The 9,599-nt window shown below is 36.2% G+C and overlaps 2 protein-coding genes across 2 annotated transcripts; both read right to left on the reverse strand.

Moving 5' to 3' along the window:
• Positions 1 to 2,270: 2,270 nt before the first annotated feature.
• LOC110036648 lies at positions 2,271 to 5,265 on the reverse strand (the record flags this gene model as incomplete). Its single annotated transcript, XM_020741146.1, has 3 exons — positions 2,271 to 2,898; positions 2,979 to 3,303; positions 4,805 to 5,265. Coding segments are annotated over 3 exons (1,008 nt in total), but the record flags the coding sequence as incomplete, so codon positions are not given.
• Positions 5,266 to 7,165: 1,900 nt separating this feature from the next.
• On the reverse strand, positions 7,166 to 9,116 carry LOC110036625. Its single transcript, XM_020741112.1, has 2 exons — positions 8,364 to 9,116; positions 7,166 to 7,676 (listed from the first exon to the last, which is right to left on the reverse strand). The coding sequence occupies exon 1, from the start codon at positions 9,114 to 9,116 to the stop codon at positions 8,436 to 8,438; it is 681 nt and encodes a 226-aa protein (XP_020596771.1). The 3' UTR covers positions 7,166 to 7,676; positions 8,364 to 8,435.
• Positions 9,117 to 9,599: the final 483 nt, after the last annotated feature.

Raw genomic sequence — 9,599 nt, forward strand, 5'->3', positions numbered from 1 at the left:
ATATATGTATGTATATACATATACCACAGCTTGTGCCTCTCCTGATTATGAGAGGATGAGGCAGACAAAACTGGCAAACCTGAAAATGAAGGGGGCCAAGGGAGTTGCGCTTCATTTTGGCGGATCAATCCTCCATATGGAGCACTATAGAAGGCTAGCAAGATATTATTAGATATTTAAACATTAATTAAATTTTTGAAGTAATTATTTAGTGCTAGCCATTTTTGTACGCTACATAGGCCAACGAGTTGAGTCGTGCCCCTTTCGTTGCGGAGCAGCATGTCTGAACTCACCGGCACTTGTGGATTGCTGTAAGTTTAAAATATTAAATTAAAGTTTATTTTGACTCTAACTGTTGAAAGTGTCAATTAAATGTTCGTTTTTATTATGCAATAACAGTTCGAGTAGCTCCGGTAGAGGCACTTGGTCATTCAGGCACATGCTAACGCCAATAGTAATGGTAGTCAGTCTACCACTTACCACTTCGTAGTTCGAATACAAACTTTGGACCAAGCGGCAGGGAGTAAGAAGGGGAGAATTTATGGCCTTGAAACGAAGAACATAAGCTTTGAAGTCAAACTCTCCGATGATCTCGTTCTTAGTTCCCTGAGCTCCTCATAGCCATACCAAGAGGCTCTCGTCAGGCAGGTGCTTGCAAAAAATGAAGAGATCCGTCAATTGTGCAAGTAAATGCTACAAGGTCAACATAGAGTGGAAGACTTTATAGCACGCATGGCGTTGACCTTAGCAGATAGTCGAGGCAAGCAGCCGGTGACATTTGGGGAGGAGGAGGAGGAGGAGACAGAGATGATTAGTTTTTTTTTTTAATGTTATCTTTTATTTGCAAGCATTATTTTAAATATTTATTGTGAAATTTTTTGGATTAACTTTACTATAATTAGTTGAAATGATTTGTGGCAGACTGACAGTATATTTCCTTATTAATGATATTATTTAGAGATTACATTTGTGATATTACTATGTTTAATGTGGTATGTAATGTGGAATATGTTTTTGTGCAGCTTGTGAAAATGTAATTGATATATATTTTTTTTTTTTTTTGCATCTGATTTGCGTCAAATTTTTGCCGTTCTACGTTTTTTTTTTTACACAAATAAGATGGTAATCCGACGCTAAGATTCATCATCGGTTATTTTCAGACGTAAATTTCGACAAACGTTACATATAAACAATTTTGAGGCAACAAGTGACAAATTATTTGCGTCGGATATGTTGACGTAAATTGGACAGAAATAAAATTACCGAACATTAATTTAACATCAAAAAAATTAGCACAAATCTAACACTAATCTTCAAACATCGTTAGATTTGCATCAGATTTGCGTCTATCTGACGCAAATATGCTAAAAACTTCTGTAGTGAAGGTAAAAAAAGAATCGGTAGAGATTACTCTCTCCTTAGCAGGCGGGAAAGCCTCAATATACAATAACTCAAGATGGCTTCTCCCTCCTCTTCGTTACAAAGAAAAAAATATTAAATAATTTAAGTACAGAAAAAGGACTGACCATGAAACGCCGATAAAAAACTTCAATGTCACAAATTTCAGATGATCCATAAAAGGATTTGGTTGTATGCCTCCTCTTTAATGATGATCAAGATACATGATAGATGCCCGTGAAGCTGGTAGATAACCCCGAAAAGTTAATCTCGATAACTAATACATGACAACTGACACTTCGACTGATAATGCTGACAAATCACCTTGGCAAGTCAACCTGGGCAGCTGGCAGCTACGTTTTGAAAAATATGAGCTTCACATACGAGTCGGAGCTGTTATCCTATGTATCAGCCCATACGAGCCACACGTTGGTGTGTGTGCGTGCGTGCACATATATTCTTTTATGGTGCATTGATTTGAATAAATAACATTAACTATTATATTCTTTTGTGAAGGCCGGAATATATAATTACTTAATGTGATCCCCATTGCTTGGGATGCCCGAGTAGCTAACAAATTATTATTAGTTTTTGCACCACACTTGAGATCATACTAGGCTCACCTTATATATCTATTGAGCGGTTATGCCCGTGGCGTGTTTCGGGCAATAGAGCGAAGGTGGGTTCTTTCAGAACTGTGCCACTAAAAGCCAAAGTCTGCTATGCTTTAAAATCAGCACAATTTAAGTCCTTGTTTCCTTAAAACAGAGACACTGACCAAAGAATTTTAGCTATAGAAAAGCTCCAGTGACATAATTTCCATGAAGTACATTTCAAAGCAAGGGAAAATTAAAAATAATAAAAAGTAAAACTAATTACCAATCAAATCACTACTCAAACAGTAATGAACCCTTTTTTTTCAAGAGCATTTCATCCCTTGCTCATGTATCTTTCTCTTTTATGATGGTCGGAAGCTATGATACGAGCTTCGGTCATCTCTCACATGCATATAATTCGAGGACCACACCCTACATTTGGGGGGAATCGAACCCCAGACCATGAGGACTTAAAACTGACAAGCAGATACCGAACTCCGCTTATTCACACACACACACAAATATTAAAGATTCACAAGACAATCGCGGCAATCATCACTCATATCATACGGCCTCCTGCTGCCATTAACCTTACAGGTGCTGCTACCCGTCATTTCCTTCTTCAATACTATGAGTGCGGGAAGGAGATTTAAGGACTTCAAACCAATCAGCTGTTCCGAAATCAAAAAATCCAACTACAAAACCACAACTTGAAGAAGAAAACAGCCAAAAGTAATACCAAAAACTGATCCCTTAGGGAGATTATTTTGTTTTGAAATTGATCAGGACCTGAATCTGCAGGGGAGTACATGATGAACTCCATCGAAAACAAAGGATCAGGAAAAGCTCTAGGTTTTATGAACACACCTCCGACTGGATTCCTGTATTCACCATTGCTCCACTCCTGTTCCACAAATGAGAAGCCATGCTCTTAAACATAGAGAATCAATAACTATAAACTTCAAACAGTATAAAAAAGTTTACCTTTAGTTGGTCGCCAATGGTGACAAGAATGGAACCAGCAGGCAAGCCAAAAGAAGCAGAAAGACCTGAAGATTGATTTTGGAACATCTGATGATCTAATATTGGTATGTGCATTCTCAGAAAGTGAGTTTTATCATCCCTGCCATGGCTGTGTTCGATCGCAATATCGTTGAGAAGATGAAAACTGTGTTTTTTAAGACACAGCACAGACTGCAACTTCGGTTGTCTGTGGCTGTGCGTTTTATCTTGAACAAGTTCACATAAAATGCAGGAGATGCAGTCTGCAACCATCTCCAGCTTAGCAGCCATTACCTCCATTCTTTCTCTGCAAAAACTCAGAAGCTTGTATTTAGCACTGCATACAAAAGCTCTGCTAAAGATTTCTCTAGTCAAGAAGAATGTTTTCTGTAATGTATAAACTACACAATAGTTAAAATAATTCATAACAGCGTTCATTACTGAAAAAAATTAACTCGTACGAAATTGCTGCAGGTCTAAACCGCTACTTCCGTTGTATATATCACTCAACTCCCATTCATTTACAAATTTAACACCAAAATTTGAATTTTTTGCATTTATACCACCTAAATCATTCATATCACATAAAAAAATACCACTTTTTTAACTTCCAAAAGGTGAAGTAAACCATTTGCGGCAGGCATAGATAAGGGGGCATATAAATGTAAAAAATTAAAATTTAGGTGTTAATATGTAAATAAATAGGAATTGAGTAGTATATGTATGTAAATCCCCACTCCCTTAAAAAAACGATTAACAAGGACACAAGGCCAGCAAGCCTTCTATTGGGCTTTCAGGGAATATAAAAGGACAGCATTCAATACAGCCCATCCACTCCTGCTCAATCACAACAAAGCCCATCAATGAAATAAAATCCAGTTTATTGTGGCGCGCCACTCATGCAATATACATGAAGATTAGTTTTATTAATTTAGATTTGAGGTTAACTTGAACGGCTAAACCATTAAGTAATAGAATAATTGTCTCTTCCATGTTTTTGCAATAAAAAAAAATGCAAAGTTTACATAAAAGTCCTAAGTTTATTTATTTTATATTTATTTTTTTTATATTTTGATATGAAATAAAATATGTTTGGCACCTTAAATATATACTTTTGTTCTTTATAAAAATAACTTTCTTATTATAAATAAAACACCATTTTTTCGTATAATTTTATGTTATTTTAACTCCAAACTAATATATAAATATTTTAATGATATCCATCAAAATTCCTTTATTTTATTATTAATCACTTGTCTTTATTATAATTTTATTCTGGCTATTTAATAGTCTTCACTTAAACCAAAATAGTACAATACAACTAATAATTCTATAACCCATTAGTACAAATCAATAGAGCTATGGTTTATTTGGAGAGAAAATATTACATCATGACTCCTAACGTAATTTATGTTTGGAGTCTAATGGTGGAGCGTCATGTGTCAAGTGGGTCACATCGCAATACAGTGATATTGACTGGTGTTAAAAACGGTGGAGCTCACTTGACACTTGGCTCTCCTCCATTAGACTTCGACTGCATTCGTAGTCCTGATGTGATATTTTTTAATGCTTGGGACAGTTTTTTTGTTTGTTTTACACCACATGAATTAATTACTTATTATTTTTTAAAAAATTTTATAATAAAAAGCTGTTTTTCAATCCGAGCTTTTAAAATGCGCGAGTAATCAAAAAAACCTCGGATCTGATTTTTTTGAAATAAAATAAAATTATCATGATCTATGTAACTTTATGAAAAACAGTTCTTGCAGCTGGCCTTAGAGATCATCTCCCTAGCACCACTTCCATACCTGAAAATCCGATACGTATCGGGCGACACGTCCTCCAAAACCATCTCCGTTTCCTTCCGCTTCCACTGATACCAACAAATCTCCTCCCCAATACCAAATCTCGACACCAATCCTCTCCTCTTCGCCGCCATCGAAGAAAAAACCACCGCTCCAGCCTCCACCACCGCATTCACCTCCTCACACCTCACCACATCCCCGCCGTTGATTCGAAAACCGCCGGTCTCCGCCGCAGCGGCGACCATACTCCGGACGGCGGCCGCATCGCCGGAAGCGAGATCTGATAGATCGATTTCAACCGTGATCTGGTTGGGGGAGAATGATCTGGAGGAGAAAAAAGCGTGGGGTAGGGCTAGGTGAGGGACCTTAATGGTGGTTTCGAGGTATTCGGAGAGGACTTCGTCGTGGAGGGCAGCGGAGCGGAGGCCTTTTCCGGTGGCGATTGGAGACGGCGGTGGCTGTCGCGAGGGTCGTTAATCGCCGGAGCGGAAGTTGGTTGGGGTCATTGGTGTGAAGGGATGGGGGAGGTCGAAAGGGTGGAGAGAGAGATGGGCTATTTATGGAAGCTGGAAATTGAAATCCGACGGTAGGCAATGAAGCTTTTGCTATTTTATGTATATTTTAATTTTTTTGAGGGAAATAATTTTTTTAATAACCACCGTCCATCACAGTAAAAATATATTACAGTGGATCCTATTTTGAATTTAAAAAAAAAAAATAATAATTGTGATGGACTGTGGTAGACGGTAGAGATCGAACACCGCATGCATGCTTTGGAATAATTTTTCTACTTGGAGATGATTTATTCTATAGAAATTTAGTGGGCTCTGTGTGACCCGTCCAATAACCAATTCTCATATGTATAGTTCATGATTGCAGGCTTTCGAGAGAGCTAATATTTTTTAAAAAAAATTAAATTTTATACTTTTGCAGGAATTTGAAAAATAAATGCAATTTATTAAATCATATAGTTTTCTTCAAAAAGTAGCCTTACCCCAATCTCTAATCATCTTGTGATATTAGGGTTTAAATTAACAGGTTTAAAGGTAAAAAAAAAAATCAGTTTTCAGCTAGGCCCATTAAATGGGCAGACCTAATTATATTATTGTAAATAGAAATCAGGCCCAAGCCCGACCCTAGCTTTCTTTTGACTGATCAAAATCCTTGCTTAACACCATTATTATATGAGGCGTTTACAAGCATACAGCCCAATTCTAATGTATTTATGTATCCAAAATCTTAACTTTGTATATTTATATCACTCAGATTTTTTAGATCACATTAAACATAACTTAATTTTAACTTGATAAAATTAAGCGAGTCACGACACAAGCATACCTTATTATCCATCTTTTTAAGTTATTAATTAAATTTATCATTTTATTAAACCCATGAGCACAAATTAATATGCTTCCGGTCAATGAATCAAATTCATGTTGATTCTGAACTGAAGCTATTGATGGCTCCTAATTAGACTTGGACTCACTTACATGTGAATGTAAGACTGTCAAAAATTGATCTGATAAGTCAACACGACTCCAATCCGACTCAAAAATTTTGGATAGAGTTGACCCGAATATTTTTCGAATAAAGTTCGTATCAGAAAGTTTGACACAAATTAAAAAAAAAAAAAAAAATCGAATCGAGTTCGAACCTGAAAACCCCGAAAATGACCCAATTAGTAAAGGATCGAGATTCGGGCTTCTCAAGTCACGAGTCACGCACTCGACGCACGCCTCAGGGCTGGGGGAGGGGTGTGTGCCCGCCCACATAACATTTCTTTAAATTAAAGCTATATTTGCACACAACTACTAAAACATTTAATATTTTTTATCATTTTATATAAAGAAAAAAGAGGAAAAAAAAAAAAACTGCATAAAAGAACAACACAATTCCAACACAAATGACACAAATGATAACTAAGAATCAGACAAATCCTCCATATGCTTAAAAATGATCATACATCCCCCGATGAGTTCCAAACCTATAACATAAAAACTAAAAACATTAAGTTTAGTCACCACCAACACCGGTGGGAAATAAAAAATAAAAAGATTCTACGTCTATCCTAACTTTACCATTAGCGATTGAGGTGTAGATTCTTATTCCAGTAAAATTAAATTAAAAATTTCAAACAAAAAATATTGAACGATGAAGAAGAAACAATCTCAGGCTAACTCTTCTTATCATGCTAGCAAAAATCAGCCCGAAAACGGGAGGAAATCCTCATCTTTCATTCGAAAATACTCTATTGAAGTTCTTGATATGTTAATGACATGATGAAAAGATAAATTTTCTGTATGAACTATCCTAAACGGAAGTCCTCGAGAGAAAACTTCACTCAGTTCAAAATATTAGCAACTATATATTTCTTAACAGGAATTTTGGCACAGTCAAAGATAAACACAATTAGATCCTGATGAGATATGAGAACCGTAATGATTTTTTACCTCTCCGTATTAGAATTGGTTGCTGGTCTCGCAGAACTTGATGCCGGGCTTTTAGTTCCAGAACTCTTGAGTCTGGGAAAGGGGAATATTTAACTTTTTTCAACGCTCTTTTGTAGGAGATTCTAATAAAACAGGATGAAGAGTACCAAATTGAACTATATCATAATTGAGTGGTTTGATTCCACTGGTATTAGGTGGTGCCTTAGAAGCATGTTGTGATGATGACTTGGGTGCATCCGACTGAGTTGGAAGCTTCACGAACCACCTCCCCCAAACACAATCGGCTCGTGATTTTCTTCCTCAGCTAAATTTGTGACTTGTGATTTGTCTGCTTGAAATTTGTTTGTCGCCGCCGGGTAAACAATTTCAAACGCTACATTCTTCTCTCTTCTTGGAGAATGACATCATTCGAAAGCATCATAATTCTACAGGGAATGTGAAAGAGATATAAGATTACTGAAATTCGCAGGGGGGAAACAGTATTATTTAGTTGGGGGCAGTTACATAGAAAGACACAATTTAAATATTTCACCATAAACTTTTTTTATTTACATACATATTGCTCAAATCTTTAATATCACATTAAAAATAGCACTATTATCACTTTTAATAAGTGAAATTTACCTTTTCCATGCATATAATTAAAACATCAAAGTGCTATGTATTTAAATATGAAATTTTAGATGTGAGATAGGTAAATTCATAAGATTTATGTGCTATGTAGGTAAATTTCCCTATTTAGTTATGTTAAATGAATGCTACTTAGCGTGGAGCAGCTCATTCAAAGGCATCTACATTCTACTAAATTAAATTTGTAGAAAACAAATAGGATATAACATATTGAGAATGAAAAAAAAAAAGTAAAATTTATATACGTAGCACACAATTCCTATGTATTTACATATCTCACACCTAAATTTTTATATTCACATACATTGCAGTTTTAAATCTATACATTAAAAGATGTATTTCACTTTTAAAAAGTGATAATAACTCTTTTTCTAATGTGATATTAAATATTTGAGTGTTATGAGTGTAAAAATGAAAGCTTACGTGTGAGATATGTAAATAGGAAGACCACTACTCAAACAAGCCCAAGGGGTGAAATATACCACGTTGGGAAAAAATACGCCAGTTCCCCTGGATTTGCGTGCCCCATCAATTTTATAACTACTGGCATAAGTTCAAGCATTTTGGCCACGGATGAAGTCTGAGTATGAGATTGCATGACCCATCGGAATGAAATGAGGGTTCGATGTCAGCTCATGACAATACACAGCATAACTAAGATTGTTTAACTGCCATTCATAATCCCCAGATGGATCTAAACGTTCATCAGATAAAAAATTTTTTTTGATAGGGTTTCCTTCGTTTCCTTCCAGACCATCATGGGAATGATGTTGCACTGAAATAACAATTTCCTTATCAGATGGGCCCAAGCTTGTTGAATTCCTTTGATCAAGCTTTAACTCCTCCCTAGTTTGACTTTCTGGATTGAAAAACAGGTGGGGTGCGTCATCAGGATTTCTAAAATCCAAAATATCGTCTTCCTTAGTTGATGACAATGTCTTGGGGCCTTCCTTCACGCTTTGCGGAACTGAGGTTTTTGAAGTGGCGAGATCTTTGGCATCGCCAGTTAGAGGTTCAGCGACCATGACTTCACGCTCATCCGAGCCTGAAATTGTGATGTTCTTCATTTCCTCGTTTAAATCTCTCTGAGCCGTAGAAGTTAGAGATTCTGAACGCAACCCATCTGCTTTCTCCTTTTCAAGCTTTAATACAGGCTGCATGAGTTCCGCCCCACTTGAGTCATTAGGAACCAAATCCTGCACATCAGGGCTTTCTGCACTTCCATGTCGAGCCATGTCGGTCAACTTTTCGATATATAGATTTTATTTGAAAAATATGGTATATGAAAATAATTTTTGAGATTTAATTTAAATATAAAAGATATATAGTTTGGGTTTTGAAAGCAGTATGTTTTAATTTTGAAAAATGAGACCAAATGGATCTCATTAGTCTGATAGTTTGCAAAATCGTGTCTGATACCGCAAATACTACACCTTCCCGAGAGATAAGTGTAGACCTCAGCGATAGACCCAATCCTGCAAACTAAGAGATTTGTGACATCCGTTTGGTCTGCGAACCTTTTATATATGACCGACAAATTCCCCTATTTAATACAAAGATTAAATAGGGTTTATTTTACCTGGGTTCCAAGTTCCCTATAGAGGCAAGCCCCTATAGTTAATTACATCCCAAATGACGGGAGTCACTTGAGAAAACTCTCGATAATGATCAATGGTTCTAGTCTTCAAGATTTCAAGGTTTAGGTTTTCAAGGTAGGA

The sequence above is a fragment of the Phalaenopsis equestris genome, unplaced genomic scaffold, assembly GCF_001263595.1.
Source record: "Phalaenopsis equestris unplaced genomic scaffold, ASM126359v1 Scaffold209375, whole genome shotgun sequence".
Classification (NCBI taxonomy): Eukaryota; Viridiplantae; Streptophyta; class Magnoliopsida; order Asparagales; family Orchidaceae; genus Phalaenopsis; species Phalaenopsis equestris.

Excerpts from the sequence above, each read along its gene's own strand:
- LOC110036625 (XM_020741112.1), bottom strand. The coding sequence starts at position 9,116 with ATGGCTCGACATGGAAGTGCAGAAAGCCCTGATGTGCAGGATTTGGTT.